Genomic DNA, 23,571 nt, shown 5'->3' on the forward strand with positions numbered 1-23,571 from the left:
CCAGGGGATGTCATGTGCCAAGTTTAAGACCTGCCAGTAGTTGTTATTAAGTTACAGGCCCTTCATATCTCCTTGTACCAAATCTTGCCAGTTATTGAGTACACATTGCATTTTAGAAACTAATTGTAACAATGTTCCTATTGAGTACAAACCAGAGATTTTAAAAAATAAGTCCCTGAGTGTTACTGTAGACCTACAGACTTTGCTTTAGAGGTAACAGTAAGTATGGATTAAGACTTGGGTTCTTCTCACATCTCTCATTCTTCCTTCTCTCCCTCAGCAAGCTGTGTAATGTTCTTGATCGACTGAATGTGATTGCAGAAAGCGTGGTGAAGAAAACAGGCTTCTTTGTAAATCGCCCCGATTCTTACTGCAGCATTTTACGGCCAGATGAAAAGTATGTATGGTATTTTAAAACTTAAAAGAAATCAAGAATTTTGTCCTTATAGATAAAAATATTCTAGATATGAACAGTTTGTACTACTTGGAAGGTGGATGAATTTATTCCTTTGTGGAGAGAAGACCAGCTGCCCACGTGACTGTCATGAACATTCACGGTGGCATGAGATTTCCTCTGGCCATTGTGTACCTTGAAATGGAAGCCATGGAATCTCTTGCTTCTTGGAACAAACATGACGTAAAATATTTTTGTAAAAGTTTTCTGTAATGAATTCTATTTTTCAGTATTAAATAGGAGCAAGAAAAATTTTTTCTTAAAAACTAGTCTATAGATTAGTATTTATACCAACATCTTAGTGAAAACTTATCACTGTATTATAGTTATTTGCTCACAAATCTTTCTTCATGACTACTTTGTGAGCTTCTTCAGATCAAGCATCTGGGTTTTATTTATCTTTTAAGTAACCAATATTATCATTTCCAGCATTTTATTTTCAGTTAACAAAGTTAACTATAATGGTTAAAAAAAAAAAAAAAAAAAGAAACTACACAAAAAGCAAAACACACACACTAGTAGTTGGTTGTGTCTTTGCAAGTAATCCTTTTGTTATAGTTTGAATTTCAGGGCACCTGTGACCAGGGTCCCCAAGACCAGTCCCAGGCTCAGTGATTCAGTAGGAGAACTCAAAGGACTCAGCATAGCGTTGTCCTCCTGGCTATGATTTATTACGATCAAGGGATACAGAGCAAAATTAGCCAAGGGAAAAGATGCAGGGGGCAAAGTCCAGAGGAAATCAGGCAGACACTTCCAGAGCCCACTCCTGGTGGAGTCACACAGAGCGTGCTTAATTCCCCCACCGACTTGTGACAGCGGGTGTGAAATGTTGCCAAGCGGGGGAGATGATTAGAGGCTCGGTGCCAGGGTCTTTTTTATTAGAGGTGGTCCCATAGGTAGCCTCTGCCTGGCACCTACCACCATATCAGACTCCCAGAAGGAAAGGATGTGCTGCAAAACCATGTTGTTTCTACAGACAGTTTAGGCACAGTGAGCTGCTCTTGTCTGTTCTGGGAATGGTAGGAACCTGAGTTTCAGATGCCCGCCAGGGGCCAACTTTGTAAGCTGGCCGTTCTGGGGACAGCAGTCGGGCCTACTGTGTTAACTCTTCCCTGCACTGCACCTTCTTTTAAATAATGAAAATAAAACTTCAGTGCCATTATATAGTGCTTAGAACATATCCCCATGCATTTATTAGCACATGGAGAAAATATGTAGGAAAGAAAATAATAAGGAAGTCTACAAAACAACCAAAGGAATGTAAGAAAGCTCCATGAAGGAAAGCTGGAGGAGGTAGAGCATCCAAATGTTGAGGGGAGAAGGATGAGGCTTGGAAGATCTTACTAGAAAGTTGCCCTGCAATTATTACTCATGTCTGTAGGGACCAAATAGGACATGGGCTTAAATTAAAGCAAGAGAGGTTTTGGTTGCACATGGGTGACAAAATGCTGGTGTGTGGGGCTGGAGCAAGTTGAGATGCTCCTTCCCTGGTCTCCCTCTGAAGAGAGCACAGATAGCATCTCTGTAATTTGCATATTCACTTTCCTGAAAGAGTGAGAGTAAGTAGAATCAGCTGATTATTCAGGGGCCTTCAGCTCTATTACTTTGATTTTTAATAAAGAGCTAGTACCAGGAATGAATATAGATTATGCTATTAAAATTGCTTTTAAATTAAACCATGTATGTTTTAAACACAGGTGGAATGAACTTGGAGGGTATGTGATTCCCACTGGTCGCCTGCAGGTATGGATGACATTGTATTAATAATGAATAGACTCTGTATCCACAGTGTATGATGTTTTCTGAAAGCAGCCATGGAGAAAGACACTTCTTATTGAATGCAAAATTATTAATCATTTGAGAATGAATTTTAAAGATGCTAGTGTTTAACTCTTGCAAAGGATGTGTACCTAAAATAATAATGACCCCTGGATTTTTTTCTATATAGTATAAGTTTTATTACTGGAAATAGAAATATAAACAGAAATGTGAAAGTAATAAATTAGAATGACTTTGGAAAATTAGTCAAATATAATCACTATACATATTAATTATACTTTAAGAATGATATGGCCTCAAGCACTGAATATTTGGTTTGTACAGTAAAGGAGATAGATGGGGGGAGCACATATTTTACTAATTGGTACATGTGGAAAATATTAGCTATTTGTTTTATATTGTTAAACTACAGAAGAAAATTCAAATACAGACAAGGAGGTGTAATGATACTGCTGTAGCAATATTAAGTGAACAGCAAATATAACCATTTATAATTAAAAAAAATTCCTCTTTATTTGTTCAGGAGTAATACTCTGCCTACAGCTTTTCTTATACTTAAAGAAATCTAAAGTAGGATGGAAGCAGTTTTGGTGACTGAATAACGATTGATAGTCTTAAGGTTTTTCTCTTTAGACTGGTGTTCTTCGAACCAATTGTGTAGACTGTTTGGATCGCACCAACACGGCGCAGTTTATGGTGGGGAAATGTGCTCTGGCTTACCAGCTGTATTCCTTGGGATTAATTGACAAACCAAATCTACAATTTGATACAGATGCAGTTAGGTAAGCCTTATTTCCTGCCTTTCAAATGCCAATAATGACAGAAAGCAAATCTGATTAATAATAAGGACGTTCAGGAACTTGTTTCTCCTTTTAGCGTCTCAAAAATTATGTTGTAAAAGACATTATTGAAATTAATTCTGTGATACATGTTTCCATTAAAGTCTAGTGTGTTGTTACCATGGTTTTTGTTTTCCTATTCATGTTCATTATCAATAAACACTAAGTTCTTGAGATAAATCCAAAGTGCTTTAGGTAAATCTAAACTAGTGGGTTTAAAAAAAAAAAATCCTACATCAGGAAAAAAAAGGTAATGTGCCTTTGTATATTTTGAATTAAACATGTAAGACAGGTAAGAGATTGATTCTTCAGTAGGGATTACTGTTCCTTCACTGTCCTTTGGGTCCATGACATTGCGTGAAGTACTGTTTCTTGAAAATGCAATGATAGCTGTTCCTGGTCATCTGAGACAGTCATAAAGACTCTGTAAAGGAAAGTGATCAGCTTACGAGGGGCCAGATCTGCAGATATCATTGCCCTGAAAATCTTCTCACACTCTTGAAGAAACACAAGTTTCCAACCTGTGTTCCTAGGAAAGAACCTGATTTGTCTGTGACAAGAGCATGTCCTTTTTTCCAGAGACAACTCAGAACAAAATTCGGTTGTGGGAGATAAACTGATCAGGCCGCCTGCAGAAAGTTAGGAGTCTTCTAATAGAGTTAGAACTCCCTTGGTCTGGCTTTGATGGGTAATGTGTTTGGTGCCCCTAATGCTTTCTTAGTGTTTTCCATGACTTTGTTCCTTATTAGACAATTACTATAAAATATATTTTGTATATGCATTTATTTTCAAGATATTGAAGAGTCTGCTTGAAAAGAAAGGCGCAGAGGAAATCATAAAATAAAAGACTCATTTTGAGTCTGTGGCTAAGTGAATAACGTGTATAATACTTTGGGTGAAATTCTTTAGTGTTTGGGTTTTGGTTTTTTTTTTGTTTGTTTGTTTTTTTTGCTTAGGTTATTTGAGGAACTCTATGAAGATCATGGGGATACCCTGTCCCTTCAGTACGGTGGTTCTCAACTTGTTCATCGTGTAAAAACCTACAGAAAGATAGCACCGTGGACCCAGCACTCAAAAGACATCATGCAGACCCTGTCTAGATACTACAGCAATGCTTTTTCAGGTAATTCAGGAGTAACAGGCATTTCTAAGACTTACCTGCTGTGTGTTTTCTTCTTATACATAGACTTTTTTTTAGACTAACTGGATTAGTAAAATCAAAATTAAATATTTTAAAAGTTTAAGTAGAATCTGTCACTTAGGAGGTGTTCAGTAAATGAATGAATAAACTTTATATTTTAAATAGGGAATTTTGGCCACCCATAAATGGGGCTTTTACATAATTCAAACTATGATTCCTTGGCTTCTGCCTCCTTCTGTATTTTTGCTTGTAATACATAGATAAGTTTTTTTTGAGAGTATTGAATAATTATTTTTGTTTTGTTTTTAACAGTGTAATTTTTAATTTATTTATTTTTTGGGGGGGTAATTAGGTTTACTTATTTTTTTTCAGAGGAGGTACTGGGGATTGAACCCAGGTCCTTGTGTATGATAAGCATGCGCTCTACCACTTGAGCTACACTGTCTCCCCAAGTAATTATTTTTAACTTGGGTTCATAGTCTTGACAATTGTCTAAGAATGTAAATATCAGTGATTCTTTTAAATGTCAGCTAGAAATGATAGTAACATTATCACTGAATTGTACTGTCTTCTCATTTTATGGCTTGAGATTACTAAAAGTAACAGGTGGTTAAAATGGCAATGGGATTTCTGACACAACAGATGTCCCAGGCCATAGTGATTGGGAGACAGATCCCATGCACAGAACTTACAAAGAAAGTACTCAGACTTACTCCATGAGTCTTGGCCTTTTGAATCAGATCAAGGGTAAAAACATGAATAGAATATGGAAAGGAGAGATTGGTAAAGAGATTTCTTGGCAAGAACTGTTGCCACGCGCCTACTCCTTCACCTCACACCTAGAGAGGACTAGGACTCTGGACAAGCTTAATGTAGTGTTCTGTTGTTGGCGGGACCCCATGGAGCTGTTGGCTTTGGACTGCTGTGTGGCAAAGCTGAAGCAGAGGGATGGGCTGAGGAGAAGGCTGCCATGATGGGGGTGGCCTACCCTCCTAGAACTGGTTAGGCCCAAGGATCCTTGTTTACAGGTGACCAGAGGCAGGCCTCATGGGGGAGAGTGCTGGCATGGCATTGACCTAGATCCTTTGCAGCAGGAAGCAGAATTCACTGGATTCCTGAGGAACAAGTTGCAGGAAACTGCCTGGTGTGAGAAGATACATGTGCTTACACCAAGGGAACTGCAAGAGAGTCCCGTGTTGGGAACCTTGGAAGAATGCGTGAAAACATCCACAAAAGAATTAGCTTTTCAACATTTTCCATGCCTAGAGAGAATGCAAAGGCAGTTGGCTCTACTACTGTTGAAGTATATTAATTTTCTGTGCTTTCTAACAAATTACTGAAAAGTTAGCAGCTTAGAACAACATATATTCATTATCTCATGATTTCTGTAGGTCAGAATTCCAAGCACAGCTTAGCTGGGTTCTCTGGATAGGGTCTCACAAAGCTGCAGTCAAAATGTTATCAGTGCTGTGGTCTCATGTGGAGGCCTGACTCAGGAAAGATCTGCTTCCCAGCTCATGTGTTTGTTAGTAGAATTCAATTCCTTGCAGTTCCTTGTGGACTTACACCTTTTGGGACTCGTGGCAGCTTGTCTTCATAGCCGGTGTAGGAAAGAGAATGTCTATCTAGAATGAGTCTGCTAGCAAGACAGAATCTTACGTAACATAGTGTAGTCATGGAAGTGACCTCCCATCTCTTTGCCTTACCCATTGCTCAGAAGCAAATCATTGGCCCCACCAACACATAGGGAAAGCTGTATCAGTTTCATAGGGCTGCTGTAACAAAATAGCACAAAGTAATTGACTTAAAACAATAGAAACTTGCTTTCTCACAGTTCTGGAGGCTAGAAGTTCAATATCAAGTTGTCAGTAGAGCCAGGTTCCCTCTGGAACCCACAGGGGAAAATCCTGACTTGCTTCTTCCCAGCTTCTGGTAGTTTGCCGGCAGTCCTTGGTGTCCCTTGGCTTGCAGCTGCAGCACTTCAGTCTCTGCTTCCATTGTCACATGGCCTTCTTCCTTTGTGTGTCTAGGTCTGTGTCAGATTTCCCTCTTCCTGTAAGGACACCAGTCATATTGGATTAGAGTCTACCCTAACTCAGTATGACATCATCTTAACTTGTTTATGTCTGCAAAGACCCTAACAAGATTACATTAACGAGTATTGGGTGTTAGGACTTCAATTTATCTTTTTAGGGAGACACAGTTCACGCCGCAGCAGAAGATATTACAGTAAGGTGTGAACACCGGGAGTGGGGAGCAAGGGGGCCACTTTGGAGTCCACCACATCAAGTAGGAATGGGCTTATTTACACACTTTGGAGGGGTCGGAAGCCGGCTGGCAGTCTGGTTGGTGTGGAAGGGACAGGACAGACCTAGAGGCCCTGCGTGGTCTGACCCCGCCAACCTTGCCATCCAGCCGTTCACGCCATTCCCATCCCCCATCACTACGCTCCAGACACGGGGACCTTCTACAGTTTCCAGAAGTTGGGCTTCTTTTGCCACAGGCTCTTGCTCCACCCGTTGGGGAGCATGACTGCAGTCCTCCCCCAGTTAACTCCTAGCCAGCCTGTAGAGCTCACTCTACTTTTCACTCCCTTGAGGAAGGTCCTGCAGTGTTTGTTCTTGGAGCATTCTGTAGCTCTGTGGCATTTAGCAGACTTAAACCATTACCTGAGCCATGAGTTGTGTTCTGTGCCCACCCCCACCCCATGAGACCCGAGAGCTCCTTGAGCAGCTTGTGCACTGCAGTGGCCCTAATGCTTTGCTCATGGCACACAAAATATTCATGGAATGAATTAATAAATGCATGAGTTAACTCATCACCTACAACTTCCCCTTTTCCCTGGATTAAAGAATTAATAGGAATAAGTATGTCAGCCTAATAGCATGTAGCCTCTCAGTAATGCTCTTAGGCTGCTCAGATCATGTCTTTTGAATTCACTGAGAATTATGCCCATTGAACTACTCCCAGTAAGCTCAATATGTAATACGAACCACAGAGCCACCACAGGCCTTAAGAGTATTTAGCTGTTCCTCTGTATGCATGAGTCCCTGAGCTGGATTTAGGAACTTAAGAATCAAAGTGTATTAATCTGCACAAAAATTAGGAGTTAGGAGAGTTAAATTTAGAAACTGAAGCCAGTAGCATAAGTTTAAATTCTAGATTCTAAAGCAAAAATATTAAAGTGTTCCCATTGTCCTTTATTACACTTACTGCTGTGGTTCCCAGTGAAGATGTTAGTATGTATTGACGTGGGCCAGTTGGCTACAACACATATTGCAAACAATTGATTATTATCGATAGCTAGAAACAATAAAAAATAACACATGGTTTCACTTGTTTTTACAAATTAGAACTGCTTTGAGATTCTCTCTAGAGGTGTACTCACTGGCTGTGCTTCATTGTTGGGCTAGATTCCTAGGGCTTCTGTAACAAGGTTCCACAGGCTGAGTAGCTTAATACAACAGAAATGTATTGTTTCATGGTTCTAGAGGCCACAAGTCGGAAGTCGGGTGTCCGCAGGGCCGTGCACCCTCTGAAGGCTCCAGGGGAGGAATCTTACTTGCCTCTTAGCTTCTGGTGGTCTCCTGGGGATCCTTGGCTTCCAACTGCCGCACTTTCATTTCTACCTCTGGTGTCACGTGACATTCTCCCCTCCGGTCGTTGTGGCGTTCTCCAACCTGTGCGTATGTTTGTGTCTCTCTTTTTATAAGGACACCAGTCATACTGGATTAAGGCCCCCCAGCGCCCACTCCATTGTGACTGCATCCTAACTTGGCTGTATCTGCAAAGACTGGATTTCCTAATAAGGTCACACTGACAGGTCCTGGGGCTTAGGACTTCAACATTTCTTTTGGTGGGGACACAGTTCAACCTGTAACAGCTGTGTAAGTCATGTGCCAACAAGTGCACGTTCCTCTGGGTATGTGTTACCGTGAAAGAGTTAAAACTGCCCTAATCGAAAGGGTCATCCACTCTTCTGCCCTTCTCCTGTCATGATTGTCCCCGAAAAGGGAGTCATTATGACACTTAAGAACCAAGAAATGTGTTTTTCAATCAGACTGGGGCACAAACCGTGAATGTGTATTTGTCCAGAATTAAAAAAGAAACCATTAAAAGACAGAAGGTGATCATGAATAAGTAATGTGCACATAATGGAAAGATAAGGCAAAATTATGCACAACCGAAAGAGGAACTATTATGAAAGGAAATATTTAATGAATAATGTGGCTAAAACAGACTTCTTTATTTTGAGAAGCACGGTGTCATTGGGGTGTGCAACTTATTTTTAAATTACAGTGGATATTATATAATGGTAATATATTAATAGAACCATTTTCTTTAAAGTACTCAAGATAACTTTGTAAAACTTAATCAGTTTCCTCATGTTATGCCTCTGCAGCAGGCAGTAAGGTACTTGAAATTAGGCTGTTAAGAATATTACCCTCGTGGTTCACAGAGACAGACTGATGCTGTGTGGGCAATTCACCTGACTCCCTTTCAGGTTCATTTTAAAAACTGTCCTTGAGGCTTCGTGTATTACCATGTTCTGGAGTTTGTCTCCAAGAAGTGTCCTTTGGTCTCTAACATAACTGGCTACATAAGCAGCCCCAGGATGCCAGCAAGGCAAGACCAGGTACCTAGATACTTCCCTTGGGTGTTTAGGAAGAACTTCATAGTTATAATTCCCTAAAGGACCTTGTTAAGCTCTTTCTAAATCTTTCCTTTTTTTTTTTTTTTTACACTTATATTTTTGTAAGCCTGAATTTTTTTCTGAGGGCCTGAATTTAAATTGGATTGTAAGGGAAAAAAACAATAAGATATCTGCAGTAGTTAATAATAGCTCACCTGTACACATACACATACATACGTATTATGCACACGTGTGAATGTGTGTGTATTCATTCTTTGGAGAGGAACCATATCCTTCTCAAACAGAGATTTAAAAAAAAGCTCACAGACTAAAGACTTTAAAGCTCATCTTGCATGGAAAGCAACGATTATAGAAAATAGTGTCGAGATGGCATCGCCCAGCATTATGGTAGTGCTGTGAGGCAGTGGAGCAGTTTCCTTCCCTTTCTGTGCACCCCGAAAGAGGGACATGAAACAGAGTGTGTTGAGCACATTTTCATTTATTAAAATAGTGAGATGGGGGAGGGTATAGCTCAGTAGTAGAGTGCATGCCTAGCATGCACAAAGTCCTGGGTTCAATCCCCAGTACCTCCATTAAAGATAAATACATAAATAAACCTAATTACCCACCCCCGCAAAACAAAACAAAAAACAAACAAAAAAAAAATAGTGAGATGGACTTCTAAGGTCATCCTTCTCAGAGCAGGTTCAAAGTGAATAAGCTATACTTGGCAATGGCAGAAAGCAAACAATTGCAAAAGGTTTTGTTTTAACAACATTTGAATCACATTAATAAAACTCTGGCTAAAACCCAGCTATCCACCTGCTCTGCAACCAAAGCAGTTAAACACGGCAGGAGAAAAAGCTGCAGTTACTACTCTCAGTTTAAACTGACTGCAGTTCTCTAAAGGATACTCAGAATCCTGACGGTCCTGCTAAATCTCCCTAATACATTCATTCTCTCTCTCTCCAAAGTGACCATTCATACCTTGCCTCACTCCTTAAACTAGTCTCAGCGGGCTCCTTTGCTTCATACTTCATGGAGAAAGTAAGTCATTGGGGGTGAACTCTTCCTTCTGACTACCAAATGCAGAGCCTGTCCTTTTCGGCACCCATAGTTTCTACCTTATATCTTATTACAGTGGTTGGAATAGCTCTACCCCATCTTGGGCCAACCACTCCACGGTGCCCTAGAATCCCACCCTTCCTGCTTTCCCCTGCAATTATATGCTCCTTGCTGTATATCGTCAGTTTTTCCCCTCTACTGCCTCATTTCCATTAGCATTTCCATCTAACCTTTCTGCTGTTAATCTCACACCCCCTTTAGCTGAAGTCCTATTTCTCTGTTCTCCTAAAGCAAGATCTCTTGAAAGAATTATCTGCATGTCTGTTTCCTCTCTCATATCCTGTTCTCTCCACCTACTTCCCTGGGCCTGCATACCACTGACACTGCGCTTGTCAATGTCACCACCAATCTCCACATGGCCCAATCCAGAGGTTCCTTTTCTGTCTTCATCTTACTCAGCCTTTCAGCAGTTTATATCACACCTGAGCACTCTTCCCTGAAACTCAGCCTCTGTGCTGTCTCATTCAGTCTCCCTGTTGACTTCTGTCCTATTTCTAAACCCTCCTCTTCTCTTTCTACACTTTTCCCTTAGGGGCATCTCATCCAACTTTTAAGTACCATGCAGTTGACACTCATTTATATCTCTAACCTGGACTCCTGAACTCCAGACTTATTTATCTAAATGCCTACCTAGCCAGCATCTTCTCCTGAATATTGTATTAGTTTTCTACAAGTGCTGTAACAAATTATCACAAACTTAGTGGCTTGAAACAACAGCTGCTTATTATCTGATAATTTTTATGGTCAGAAGTCTGGGTACAGCATTACTCAGCTGTGTTTTCTGCTTAGGGTCTCACCAGGCTGAAATGAAGTCAAATGAAATCAAAATGAAGTCAGAAAGTGGGCTCTGATCTGAAGGTCTCCAGGCTCATTCAGGGTGTTGGCAGATTCCCATGCGGTTATAAGCACTGATGTCCCTGGGTCCTGCTGGCTGTTGGCTGGGGGTCAGTCTCAGTTTCTAGAGGCTTCTTGCCCTCCTTGACTTGCGGCCCACTCCATCTTTAAAGCCAGCAGTGGTGTGCCGGACCCTCTCTGCCTTCCTCTTCCACTTTCCTCTTCTGTCATTAAAAGATTCATGTAATTACAGTGGGCCCACCCAGATAAGACAGGATATTTACTTCCCTATCTTGAAGTCAGTGATGAATAATTTCAATTACATCTGCAAAATCCCTTTTGCCATGTCATGTAAAATATTCAGGGGGTCCTAGGGAGGAATGGGGACAAGATTTCTTCCTTCCACAGATATCAAAGAAGAATCTGAAACTGACCACTTCTGAGACAGAAACTTTTAACTCTGTCCCCAAACCTGTTTCTCCACTTGTTTTTTTCTCCCTCAGCGCCCACTGTTCTGTTCCGAAACCTAGGAATTCTCCTTGATTTCTTTGTTTTCCTTATGATCCCCAGTCTCATCCCTCAGCAAATCTTATCGGCTTTGCCTCCAAAGTATATCCCAGATCCTCATTTTTGTCCTTTCTGCTGCCATGCTCGTGCAGACGACTCGTGACTCTTATCTGGACAAGTACAGCGGCTCCAGCCGCATCTCTCTGCCTCCCTCTTCTGATCTTGCTCTTCACAGCAGCCAGAGTGATCTGTTTAAGACTTAGATCTTATCATCCCCATCTCTAGAAACCCCTGCAGGGCTTCTCACTGCATGTGAAGTAAGAGTCTTTACTGGCACCTACCGTCCTTGTGGAGTCCCTGGTACCGCTCTTTCCTTTACCCTCTGGCCTCTCTGGCCTTCTTGCTGTTCCTGGAGCTTCCCAGCTTGTTCCCCATTCAGGCGTTTTGTTTGTCTGTCCTGCTTGGGCACAGCCCTCAGAGCTCTGGGTGGCCACCTCCTTCTCATCCTTATAGTGCAAATGCTGCCTCCTCAGACACTCCAGTCACCACCCCTTCCCCGGACCAGCCAATCTAAGTGTCCTTTTCCTCTCTCGTCATTCTCATGTCACTCTTTTATTTTCTTCATAGAACTGACATCCTTTGAAAGTACCTTGTACATTATTTTCTTGTATATTATGTTTGTTTCACACCATGGAATGTAAGCCCCATGAGCACCAAAATCAGTCTTGTATGTGACTGTACCCCAGTGTGGGACATAGTAAGTTCTTAGATGAACGAATGAATGGTGTTTTTTTTTTTCAGTTATGAAAGTAATACATGTTAATTATAGAAAGTATAGAACAACTCACAAATAAATCATATAATCCTCACCTTCCAGAGATAGCAACTTGTTCATATTTAGGAGTCCCTGATCATTCTAGTTTTACTATACAGGTAATGTATATTCTGCGTTTGCCCTTTCAGATAATGTGAGTAATCTTAATGACCTTAAATATTCTTTTACAACATGATTTTTAGTAGCCTTGTGGCAGTCTGTCCTTTAGAAGCACCGTGGTGTGGTTGTTTGTTATTATCGTGCATTTAGGTTCCTTGTAAACACACATCTTTGAACATACAGCTTTTTTTTTTGCATACTTTTTATCTTTTCTTATGAAAATTCCAGAAGCATGTTTATTAGATCAGAGTATAGATATTTTCAGGGCCTTTAAAAAAAAACATATGGTTGTAGCCAAATTGCCTTACGAAAAGGCTATAGCAGTTAATTCTCCCTCACCAGAGTATAGGAGTGCCCATTTTGAAAAGTACCTGCCAGCTTAATAGGTAGAAAATGGTATATTGTTTTCAATTTGCATTTGTTTAATAACTGGTAAAGCTGAATTTTTGTATGTTCATTGTCTGTTTCTTTTTAAAATTGCATGTTTCTCTTTGTTCTCTTTGTCTTTCTTTTTATTTATTTATTATTATTTTTAACTTCTATTTTATTGAGTTAAAGTCAGTTTACAGTGTTGTGTCAATTTCCAGTGTAGAGCACAATTTTTCAGTTATACATGAACACACATATATTCATTGTCGCATTTTTTCACCATGAGCTACCTCAAGATCTTGTATATATTTCCCTGTGCTATACAGTATAATCTTGTTTATCTATTCTATATATACCTGTCAGTATCTACAAATTTCGAACTCCCAGCCTGTCCCTTCTGTCCTTGTCTTTCTTACATTTAATTCGTATTTATTTCAACATACAGTATGAGGTATGGGTCTAATTTCATTGTCCACTCCCCACCAATAGTTAAACAGTACTATTTATTGAATAATATCCCTTTCCATCACTCATTTCAGAGGCCACCTTATCACGAAGTTAATATTCGATCAAATATTCTAGTTTCAAAATGAATTTTTGGCTAGTTAAAAAGAATTATTATGTTCGTGCCTGATCTGTTTAAATACAGTAGGTAATAAAACTGGTTAGTGTTTAACTGTTTGGATGGAGTTTGAATGGTGCATATTCTTGTGTCCTTTGAAGCATGATTGAATACAAAAGTCGGTCATCATTTTGTTATCCACAACTGCAGAGAACCTACCTGTTTTAGGCTCTTGTCAGTATCCAAAGAACTGCTGTCGTCCTGAAGGTGGCGGCCTTATTCGCAATCAAAAGTGGCCAGGAACAGATCCTCAGGCTCATTAGGGCTGACCCGAGAGTCCAAGCTTAGTAGATGACCATGTATATCGTAGATATATTTTAAGTTATAATAACAGCAGTGCCTTCAAGATCTTTGTTATAATCCTTAGAAGAAATGTCCTTTATTTGGTTGTATTTCTCACATCTTACATTTTACCATACTTGCTAAAAATGAAAGGAAGCTACTATTATGTTTAATAAAAGATAAAAGAAGCTCTGTGAAAACATGGCTAATAATGGAGAGCTTTTTTAGATAGGATTAAGATATTTTGAGTTACTATATGATATGAATTATTAAGTGCCATTAAGGCTATTCAAGAAGCATAAAGAATATAATTACTATAAAAGCAGTCTGTTTACTTTTGTATTGTGTTAAGAGGGTGCAAATTGGGGTAGTAATGTCTGCATCATTTAACACTTGATATTTTTTCTCAAAAAAATGGGAAAAAAGACCCCAAAGATATTCAGCATATAAACACATCCCTTTTATATATTACTTTTAGCCTGAAAGGTTAAGGGCTGTTTTAATGGCGTGGTTCCTGTCAAAACATATATCTGGTATACATGTTTGATGTACCATATTTCATTTATTGCTTTTGCTGAAATGAGCAAATAGCCCATGAGAACATGTTGCTAATTTCAGGTTTTTCTGTGTTCATTTTAACTGTTGGAAGAAAATTGATTTTATGATAATATTATCTTGTCTCAAAAGCAGTCATTTCTATTGTGCTCTTTTTTTAGTTCTGTGCTTATTTTCGGAAAGAGGTTATTACTTATTTGGTGGATGTCTGCCCCAAACTTGAATATATGAGGGCTTGGAGACAAGAATGGAAAGAAGGAAATGAGGGGAAAGAATGAAGGATGCAAGGGAGGTGACAGTGCAGAAGGGGGGATGGCGCGTGAGGTCACTTCAGTGCTTATCATCACTTCTACCAAAATAAGAAAAAAAAAAAAAAAAGAGGAGCTACAGTGGGTGTATATATATACATATATGTGTGTGTGTGTGTGTGTGTGTGTGTGTATATATATAAAATATATATGGTCTGTTTTATTAGTTTGCAGTGTATTTTGAAAAGGTAATTGTGGGGTGTTTGAATGGTTAGAATGAGGCTGTTTTGCATGTGCTCATTCTGCCTTCATTATCAAATATAAAAGGGAATGGCTAGACCCACAGCTGAGGGGGACTGAAAGTGTAAACATGGTCTCTGCTGAAGAAATGGAGAATATCTTTTCACGGATTAAAAGTAGAAACTTGAAAACTGACTTGTTCAAGGTGGTGCAACAGAGTATGGGTAGGAATTGGGTCATTTTATTTGTCTCTGACATCTCTGCTTGTCTTTGCAATAAAGTGAAGCTGTTTTGTTTCAGGTGAACTAACATATGGTGAGAATATGTCTTTATTCTTAAAATAAAATCAATAAGACATTATGGAAGTTCTTAAAGATTTTTAAGAATCTCTCAAATTCAAGAAGCAGTTTATGTTCACTGTCTTCCTTATAATGAGAGATATTAAGTAAAAGGAAATATTTTGAAGCAAAGTTTTAATTCTCAAAATCTTGGTGGCTGTTTTAGATTTTGCATGCATGTATGACTTTTTTTTCCATGTATGACTTTTGAAGTACAAATGCTATTATTTTCAGAGGTATGTTCCATGAAATCACAGTTGTACCCTTATCCTCCTAAGAAAACATTCCCTGAGTTGTATATGTCAGTAATGGATTTCCTAAATTACATATTTTTGCTTTTTAGATGCTGATAGACAAGATTCCATTAATCTCTTCCTGGGAGTTTTCCATCCCACTGAAGGGAAACCTCACCTCTGGGAACTCCCAACAGATTTTTATTTGCATCATAAAAACACCATGAGACTTTTACCAACAAGAAGAAGGTATTTTTCTTTCTAGTGTACTATGTAAACTCAGATTTGATGGTACTTTGAATATGAGATACTTTCTTTTTGAGAAATAATCATATAGGCTAAAGTAGTCAGTCCTGCTGCATGTTTGCCATGAGGAATTTAGCATCATTGATGTCCCGATAGTAGGTTTGAGAAATCGTCATTGCTGATTAACGTTTTACATTTTCCATAAGATGTAAAGTTTCAGAGCTTCCTCATTGACCATAAGTTGAAGCTCCACTAAAGCAAACCATGAACATCATTTTTGAGTGCTTCCTCCACACGCGGAACGACAAAGAACTCTTCTAAGGAGTCGGTCTTGGGATTTTAATGTGGCGTCTAAGCAGCGTCACTTTGGAATGCCAGTGTTCTTTCCTCCAGGAAGCACAGGGAGCTCTAGGCAACCCTGGGAAGGACGGGAAACCAGAGCAGTGGCTTTAGTGGCTGATACCACTTTCCCACCACCCTGACTGCTCCATCCAGGCTTTCTAGGGTCATTCGCCAGTATGGGTTATTTTGATGACAGTTAAATTGGTAGTCATAGTCCCGAAAGAAATGAACTGTTTACCTGAGGTGTTCTGAAAGGACGCCTTCTAGCACAAGCCTCAGGGTCAAGTAGACTTAGGTTGAAATCTCTGCAGTTGTGTGACCTTGGACTAGTTATTTAACCTCTTTGTAAGCCTCCTTTTCCTCACCTGCAAAACGTAAATGACAGGGTTCACATCCCAGAGTCATTGTGAGGCTTTAACCAACAGACTCTAGTGTTTTTAATTGAAGAGTCATGTACTGATGATAGGTAACATTTTTTCACATAGGAGGTTGGAGCCTGGCCCTTCTGCTCAAGGCCTGTGATGTCAGGTTCCCTCATGCTGCTCAATGTGATACAGCCCTTATTTTGTGCAAAGATGCCTCCCAAACACCACTGGGGTCATTGCCAGTCTGTGCCAATCATGTGAACAGTCCACAAACAACTGGTAAATTGGCAAGTGCTCATGTTACAGTGGTTACCAAGTTCTCTTGTTACTTCAGGAATATTTAAAACATTAAGGGAATGTCAGAGTTTATACATTTCTCAGTTTCATTCTTTTAATTGCATATTACTGGAATAACCAGCTTAATCCTTAAGCTTACTTTCCCTATACATGAAGCAGTGCTAGTTTTCCCACTAAGTTTAGTATTAATAAATGATTGCTAAGGGTTTTTGCTGACAAAAATTGGAGCTAATTATGTTTATTGGGTGAGAGATGAGTATAAATACCTAAATTTAGCCTTGGTGATGCAATTGACTATGGGTAAATGTGGTTGGTTTTCTGAAACTTTATGTGTTTTCTTAAAGTATTGAAGCTATTAAAATACAACTTGGGAACAAACAAAACTTGATTTTCTATTGCTGAAAATTAGCTTGTAAATTACAAGCATATATTAAACCACTTGCTTACCTTGAGTTACATAACTGAGGCAGGCAGTGTTGGAGTTTATTCATGGGAATAAAAGGAAGCTGATGTTACATTCCCATTCTTTTTTTTTTAAAGGAAACCGAGGTGCAGAGAGAATGTGTCAGCTACAAGCCTGCCAACTGAGAATAAAGTTTTATCAAAGTAGATATTAGGGCTCTCTCAGTTGATTTGGTCTGTTTTTTTTTTCTTCTCCAGAATGTCAAAATTCCAAAAATTGGTTTTTGGCATCCACAATTGATACTGCTCATAAACAGTATTTATAAAGCGTGTAGGAAAAATTTCAGTGCTTTATTTTGGACTTTTCTAGTGTTACCAACCTATACAGATTATTTTGATGACAGTTAAATCAGTATTATAATCCTCAGAAGAAATGAACAGTTTAGCCAAAATCAGTAACAAGATGAGAGCATGGTTGTCAGGAGCTGAGCTGAAATTTCTGCAAGGGCATGGCCTTAGACCTGTTACTTAGCCTCTGGAAAAACTTGTTTTCCTAACTGTAAGATGCAGATGACTACACACATCTCACAGGTCATTTTGAGGATTAAATGAGACAAAGTGTGGGAAATACTTAGTACTGGATCTGACTCAGAGTAAACACAGTCTCCAAGCAGCCAGACTCTGGAGAGACTACCTTCCCTTCATACCTGGGTGACCAGAGGCAAGTCACGTAACTGGTCCAATTCTCAGTTTCCACATTAGTAAAATAGAGATGATGGTGTCCGACCTAGGTTTTTCTGAGAATTAGGTAATATAAATCTTTAGCACATAGTAAGTCCAACAGATGTTAGTATTGTTCTTATTCTTTAAAGAGACTACATTTTCTAGTTGTGACATTTATTGAAAATCATATAGGATGGCTGTAAAATCTGCAAACTTAGATGATATTATTCTATCATTTACTGTAACATAATATCAATTAACCTTATTTTGTATTTGCTTGTGTTCCACATTTGGTGACCATTCTGTATTTTATACTGTGTTTACCAGTGATTTATTCTGAAATAATATTTTTATTGAATGATAAGGGAAGGAGGAATAAACCTAGCTCTGTCCAGAGTTCATCCAAACCAGTCCCCTTCAGGTAACTAACTACATCTGTGACTCAAAGCCCCACATTATTGATCTGCTCAAAACCACTGTTTGAAGCTTTGCTCTAAATTAGATTAATATGTCACACATCATCTCAGATGCCAGTTATTGAATCAGTGTTAATAATGGCACCCAGATGCTTTTAGTTAATTACCTCATCAACTCAGAGTCGGAAGGTTTCCTGGCTCTGTTCTCTGTCTGATAGGGGAGTTCCCTCTGTGTCTCCCCAGTGGAGGTCATCTAGGCTCTGCTGACTGGCCCTGGTTTGTCAACTGGGACATGCCTGGTTGAGGAGGCAGTCATTTTCAGACAGTTCACTTACACAATTCTATTGTGCCGAGATCACCTCCATAACTTTACCTACTAAACTTAGTTCAACCCAATGAGATCTTAAGAACACAATTTCCTCATCCGCTTGATAGTCTTTTAAATATTTGAAGACAAGTTCACATGTTCTCAGAATCCCTTCTTCTCCAGATTAAATAGCTCCATTTTCTTAGCAGTTTCTCCTAGACTGTGGTTTTGAGTCTCTTTAGCACTCAGAATGCTCTCTTCTGTGTTCCAGTCTCTGTCAGTGCTCTTTTAAACTGTGGGATCCAGATCTGGGTCCAACAGTAGTCAGAGTTTGGTCTGATTTGTGCCAACTGTTGTGGGACCATCGGTACCGCTATTCCCCTTGTCCTTGATACTCTGTTTTTATCATTAAGCTTAAGTTACATTAGCTGTTTTCAGCAATGCCATCATAATGTTAATTCTCTGGGCTTTTTATCCATTAGAACTCTCAAGACTTTTTGACACGTCCCACTGCAATGCCTTATCTGTGCCATCTCGTCACGCTTGTATATACTTTGCCTGCTTCCAAAAAAGTATTTAAATATGTATCTTTTTTTTTAACTATTACCTTTAGCTTTGTACCTTCTTCAGATTTAATCAGTTGGCCATCTTGATCCTAAAACAAGTCCTTGATGAAACAGGGTAAGTCCTGGAGTAGAAGAGGGCAGATGGCAGAGCCCTGTAGGATACCACCAGACAGCTCTTTCCACTTTAACACTGTTTTGTGATTTTTGGTTGGAACCCTTTAAATAGCTGTAACTTACTATACTATCAATACTGGCTATACTGTCATCCTGCCCACATTTCTTATCTTGTTCACAAGTATCAGTTGCTTTGCTCAAGTGCATATCTGTTATTTCAGAGGGCTCCTAAGTTTGCTATGGGAATTAAAGAGTCTTTTAAAATCTTCCTGACCTTTCTGTGTGAGCCCATGGAATTGAACACTCTTACTACTAGGGACTGAAAAAGAAAAGAAGCTGACTTACTAGGTATTTATGCAAAGAAAGAAGTAGCACCAACTTGCAATCTCCCATCCTCTGATACCTGGTCCCAAGGCAGATTTCTGTCCTGGTGCAGATGCTCTTCCTCTGAGTAAATGTGCTGGGTGGTGGAGGTGAGGACGATTCCCCCAGTCCCGGGCTCAGTCCTTCCCTCCCTCCTTCCCTCCTTCCCTCGTTCCCTCGCTCTCACACACACACCCCTCTTAAACAGTTAGCCCATGTCTTTTTCACTCCCCTGATCTGATATTCTGATTCTCCCATCAGAAAAGAAATGAGATTAGCCTGATGTGACTTGTTTTAGTGAGTATATCTGGATTCGTAGAAGTCACTGATCACCTTTTTAGGTTGCTCACAACACATCTCTAGTAACTACCTGATTCTCTTATCTCGCCGGCATTGACATCACACTCATTGCCGTATAGTTTTTGAAATCTTTCACCTGCTCGCTTTTGAGCATCGAGACTGCATTTGCCCATTTCCAGTGTACGTTCCATTCTTCACTGTTCCTTAAAAGCATATTGATCTCAACTGTACCAGGACACCTGAGTGTTCTTAGAGGGGCTCTGCTGCTTCCTTCCATCTCGTGGGCTGTGCACAGTTCCCTCTTGTCTTGTGTTTTTCTCTCTCCAGCATGAAACTTATCATGGCTGGAGAAGATAAGAACAATACTGGAATTAAGTAGTTCTACTTTCTCTGTCATTATTTTCAATGTGGCATTTCTAACACACAGAGCAGTGTTTGACACACAGTAGGTGCTTAATAAATGTTGAAGACTGAATGAATTCTCCAGAAGAAGCAGACTTATCCTTTTCTGTTCTGTTCATGCTCTACAGCCTTGCTACTCAAAAAGCAGTCTCAGGACCAGCCCCTCTGGCATCCCCAGAAACATGTCACAGATGCAGAATCTCGGGCCCCACCTACTGAATCAGAGTCTGCCTTTTAACAGGGTCTCCAAGTGGCTGGTGTGTGCACTGATTTTGAGAAACACTGCTCCACAGCATAACTTCAGTCTCAAGCAAAACTCTAGGAGCCTCTCCTGTTATCACAGCACTGGCGCCCCACCACAGTTCACTGGGCATCCTGGTCCCTTTTTCGTCCTCCTTGGTCCTGTATTCCACTTGCCATCTCTAAGAGAGTTCTCTATGTTGCCTCTTTCATTTAAATACTCCTCATTCATCATAATTGGGATTATTCAAGATGGTAATGTCAGCATTTTATTTTTAGAAAGCTTTCATTTATTTAAAACCATCTTTTAGCATTTTTTGGCTGTAGGCTTTTTCTGAACCTTTTGAAAAAAAAATTTTTTTAATTTGGCATCTCCTTTCACATCATTCCCCTTCCTAGCTCTCATCAGGGCTTTGATAGAGCATTTTCTTCCTAAATGTCCATTTCTTCAGAATTCGATTTAGAATTAAATTCAGTGTTCAGAGAAAAGACCGTTTGTTCAGGATGCTTTCGTATTCTCTGCTCACAGCGGATGAATGTTCAGGCAGGAATCCAGATGATTGACATTCTCCACCTTCCTCTGACTGGGCTCTGTAATCAAGGAGTGAATATTTACAGTTAAAGATTAACAGAACCTGTATTATTTTCTAAGGAAACTTGGTCTTTAGGGCTATCCATTCAGTTAACGATTTTGCTGAACCTTTTTAATTAACCGTATACATAGACCCACACACAGAACAGAGTAGAAAAAGTAATCTAATTCTCAGATAACTACACGCAGAGAATCCCACCTGTAGGACTTGGGTCAAAGTCCAGCTGCTCCCGGGCGGCAGGGTAATGGTGCAGGCACGGGCCCTGGGATGAAGTGAGCAGGCCTCCCGGAGTCGGCTCAGTGTACCCGAACCTTTTTTAGCTAAAAGTAAGTAACATCACAGCATCTTGACTCTGATGTGTTCATGGCATTTTTGTAGATTTATGACAGAATTGAAACAAGAAGGAGTTGGGAAAGGAATGAACTGGATCAAAAGCTTCACAGACCTGTTTTTAAAAGAGAAAAAAATTAACTTTGAAGTACGGCACAGGATCTCATTATAGGCCCTACAATACTTTTTATCCAGTGAATTGCAGGAAACTAACATTTACATTGAGTCTGTCTTATCCTTTTTTTAAATTTTATTTTATAGTTATACTTACTGGTGGACACCAGAGGTAATAAAACATTTACCACTGCCTTATGATGAAGGTAAGTACATTCTTTCTCTTTTAGTTTTTATTCCAATATATTTTGGAATTATTTTTAAATGAACTTTAAACATTAAATTCTTTGCATATAACATTTTATTAGAGAGAAATGAATGGCTACTCAGTGTTACATTGCTGTTATAATACATAGGAGTTTATAACATCTTAGACAGCTTTTTCTAAAGACAGAGACTGTGTTATACGTCTCTTATCTAAGTAGGCCAATACCTTGTACCGTGTCTTACAAGGATTAGGTACCTCCCTCAAATGTTTATTGGATATAATATATTAGTTCCTCATTTTAAATTAGTAATTAATGTATTTCTAGATATTTGGGGGAATGGGGAGGAAGTGAGACCTATTCGCAAGGAGGAAAAGCTTTCTGTATCTAAGCAGTGAAAAAAGGCACAGTTATGTGTATGGAAGTACATTTTAGTCACTAAAGTTTAAATTCTGTTATCTATTTATCAGAAAGGCAGGAAAATTTCTACATTAAAAAATAGCCTCAAATGTATAACACTTTAGAATGGCATTTCCAAATTTAAGTAATTGCCCAGTTTTAGGTAGAGTTTAGTCCTGGTTTGTTACTGGTTCCTCTGACCTTGGACAAGCCAGTTTCCCCAGTAGTGAAAGGGTGCTAAGATCTATTGCCAGTCTGGAACACTCCAGTTGAGGACCCCACCTCCTCATGGTTAACCATCCCAACTTTAGGCGGTGAAGGCCATGAAGTAAGGAGATGGCAAATGATTTTTAGTTCTTAATAAATTATTAATTAACTTGTAAAAAGTATTTATAACCTTGAAATTCTGGGCAAAATCAGAATTCATACTGCTAAGAAGGTTTGGCTGTTCTGGGAGAAAGGTAGGACTTTAACAGTCTAACATTGCCCATAAGCAGGATGTGAAATAGAAAATATAGTGAAATAGCCATACAATTTTTATCTAGAAAGCAGAGGGTATTTATTTAAGAGCAAAAAGGAATTAAGAGCTGAGTAATTTGATTTCTAAAGTAATTCCCTGCCCCGATCCCAGCTCGCAGAAAGGCCCCCCCACCTCCTCCAAGCTGGTCGTGCTCAGCTTTGCAGCTCGTGTTTGTGCACGTATCTCATTCCTCTTCCCGGCGCAAAAGTGTCAGAGGAGGGAGCTGAGCCTTGTTCAACGTGCTCTCTGTGAGCACAGCCGATGTTACAGAAATGTTTGCGAGATATAATCTAAAGACTTTGAGAGTAACAGGCAGTATCTCTCTTAGTTATCTGTGCTGCGAACTTAAAGAAGTTGATAGTGAAGAAATTTCACAAATGCGAAGAGGAGATTGACATCCACAACGAGTTCTTCCGTCCTTACGAGCTGAGTAGTTTTGATGATACCTTTTGCTTGGCTATGACGAGTTCAGCGCGGTACGTTGTGAGTTCTCTGGAACTGGAAGGACTGGGGAACTAGAATTTTCCTGGCTTATATAACTATGTCTTACTTTACCAGAAATCTGTTCTGTAAGCCTGCTAGCAGGTGGTGGTCCAGCCTCTGAATTCCTCCTGCAATGGGGAGCCTGCTACTCAGGAGGCAGTCCTTCCCCTGTTAGACAGCTGGAGTTAAATCCTTCTCTTTGATAGTTCAGAATCTGCCTCCCGTTGGTCCTAGTTTGTCATTTGGAATAAACCCTCTGAGCATAGAAATTGAGAGCTACTGTAAATTAGTGGGGGTGGGGGGAGCATAGTCTTTTGTATTAGAATAGCTTAGAATTTGAATCTTAGACTAGCCACTGCCTACCTGTGTGACCTTGAGAAAATTATCTAACTTATCTGGGTCTCAGTTTCTTCATTTCACATAAATAGGGGAGTGTGTCACATACACACGTGTGCCAAGGGCCTAATGTACTACCTGACGCAGGTGGGTGACTGGTAAATGACGGCTGCCATGCCAGTACTATTTTTATTAGGCACAGGGCAAATCTAGTTCCTCTTCTGTATGACAGCCCTCTAGATATTTGAGGGAGAAATATTAATTTTTTTCAGGGTAAATAGCCTTCTTTCTTTCATAACTCATGTGACATTGTTTCTAGTCTTTTTCTATTCTGGTCTGTCACTTTTGAACATACTTCATTTTTCTGTCTCTTT

The 23,571-nt window shown here is 39.6% G+C and overlaps 1 protein-coding gene across 1 annotated transcript in view; it reads left to right on the forward strand.

The window, feature by feature from the left end:
• Positions 1 to 23,571, forward strand: part of FIG4 (FIG4 phosphoinositide 5-phosphatase) — a 124,845-nt gene that overhangs the window by 51,908 nt on the left and 49,366 nt on the right. The window contains exons 12-18 of the mRNA XM_006187412.3: positions 281 to 397; positions 2,152 to 2,197; positions 2,867 to 3,015; positions 4,029 to 4,195; positions 15,244 to 15,382; positions 21,401 to 21,459; positions 22,707 to 22,854. Coding sequence (XP_006187474.1) covers positions 281 to 397; positions 2,152 to 2,197; positions 2,867 to 3,015; positions 4,029 to 4,195; positions 15,244 to 15,382; positions 21,401 to 21,459; positions 22,707 to 22,854 — 825 coding nt within the window. The remainder of the gene's footprint in view (positions 1 to 280; positions 398 to 2,151; positions 2,198 to 2,866; positions 3,016 to 4,028; positions 4,196 to 15,243; positions 15,383 to 21,400; positions 21,460 to 22,706; positions 22,855 to 23,571) is intronic.

Source organism: Camelus ferus, chromosome 8 (genome assembly GCF_009834535.1).
Source record: "Camelus ferus isolate YT-003-E chromosome 8, BCGSAC_Cfer_1.0, whole genome shotgun sequence".
Lineage (NCBI taxonomy): Eukaryota > Metazoa > Chordata > Mammalia > Artiodactyla > Camelidae > Camelus > Camelus ferus.